The sequence below is a fragment of the Lottia gigantea genome (genome assembly GCF_000327385.1).
Source record: "Lottia gigantea unplaced genomic scaffold LOTGIsca_576, whole genome shotgun sequence".
In the NCBI taxonomy this organism is placed as follows: Eukaryota; Metazoa; Mollusca; class Gastropoda; family Lottiidae; genus Lottia; species Lottia gigantea.
The window spans coordinates 20,078-21,497 of NW_008709963.1; the positions used below are offsets into that span (position 1 = coordinate 20,078).

At 33.9% G+C, this 1,420-nt stretch overlaps 2 protein-coding genes across 2 annotated transcripts in view; both read right to left on the reverse strand.

The window, feature by feature from the left end:
* Positions 1 to 326, reverse strand: part of LOTGIDRAFT_175946 (hypothetical protein) — a gene marked incomplete at both ends in the record, with an annotated part of 2,986 nt that extends 2,660 nt beyond the window's left edge. Inside the window, one exon of the mRNA XM_009063431.1 lies at positions 11 to 326. Within this exon, the coding sequence (XP_009061679.1) occupies positions 11 to 326 (316 nt within the window). The remainder of the gene's footprint in view (positions 1 to 10) is intronic.
* A 397-nt stretch (positions 327 to 723) lies between these two features.
* Positions 724 to 1,341, reverse strand: LOTGIDRAFT_175947 (hypothetical protein; the record flags this gene model as incomplete). The annotated part of the gene is made up of 1 exon (XM_009063432.1): positions 724 to 1,341. The coding sequence occupies one exon, from the start codon at positions 1,339 to 1,341 to the stop codon at positions 724 to 726; it is 618 nt and encodes a 205-aa protein (XP_009061680.1).
* Positions 1,342 to 1,420: the final 79 nt, after the last annotated feature.

The following is a 1,420-nucleotide window of genomic DNA, read 5'->3' on the forward strand; positions in this document are numbered from 1 at the left end:
CTGTACTGACTTTGATTTTGTGGAGGTCGCTTGTAGTGACTGTTGCCTTGTGATAAAAAAGGCTTGGATCTAGAATTAAATCTTGAAACGCTTTTATATAGACGGCTTCCACTGGCCACTGATGAACCAACTTGATTTGTTTCTTTTATGTCTTTTACACGTTTACCAAGTTCATCACCAAACAACCATTTACTTGATCCAGTATCAGTATTATGAGAAGGATTGCACAATTTTTTATATTGTAGATTTAAGTCTACCTTTAAACTATCACGTCTAATCTGATTATGATCCTGCACTATATGGCCAAGTAATGAAAGAGCATCCATTCCAGCCTTAATCCCAGAAGACAGACTACTGTCTTTATCATCTGACTTTTTGTCCTGTTTCTTAGATTTTAATAACAGTTCTACTAAGCTCATAACAGCATATGAACATTTTATCAATTTTTCACTCAATTTGAAAGAGTCAATGTCTTTGAATTGGGTTTCCTTTTTCAGATGCCCCCAAATTTCTGTATTGATCTTTTGAGGATATAATTCAATATTCCCTGGTCTCAGGTATTTTTCCATTATTCCTTTTGACCGATCATCAGCTTGCTTAGTATTAAACATGTGTTTAATTATGTCAGCAACTTTTGCTGGCAAAAGATTGCCAACTTTATCCACAACAGAATATTCTTGTTCAAGAAACTTTTCAAAATCGTTTTCTGAGTCGTCATCTTTTTCATGGTCTTTCATCATTAGATTGCTCCAACAATTCATTAATTTGTTGTATTATGTCCAGATTTTCTCCCCCGGCTCTCTTTTTATCCAACTTCGGGATCTTATACTTCTTTTGAGTCAAAAGAAAATCAGAGTCTGAATTTTCGTAAATTTCACCTTCTGATCTATCGTTGTTGACATCAGATTCAGAAATAACTCGTTTCCGGCCACAAATGGGTCTTTTATCTGTACGACGACTTTCTGGTTGTCGTAAATTATCCATCGAATTTGCAATAATTAATTGAATTTCTTCAAAAGACTTTTTATGCATTTCATGCATTTCCATTTTGAAGTCAGCAAAAGTTTGACTGTTATCTTTTGAAAAACTTGCAGTTTCGATGATTGCATCATCTTTATTTTTGGATGAGGACGGTCGATTTCTTGCCGCCATTTCACTCGGACTGCATGTGACCTTTTCTAAATTTTCACCAGTTGCAGTTGATTTAATGCTAGTTTTAAAACTATCAGTCCCTTTTACAGACTTTCTGCTTTTATCTTTTTCAAAAATTATACTAGCGAGATCAAAAGTTGACTTGCTGGCCGAAGTAGAAGTTAAACTTTTCTTCGTAGAATCCGCCATTTTCTCGAATCTCAAGAAAATGCTTTAAAAAAAAAAAAAAAAAAAAAAAAAAAAAAAATTGTCGATTAACGACAGATAG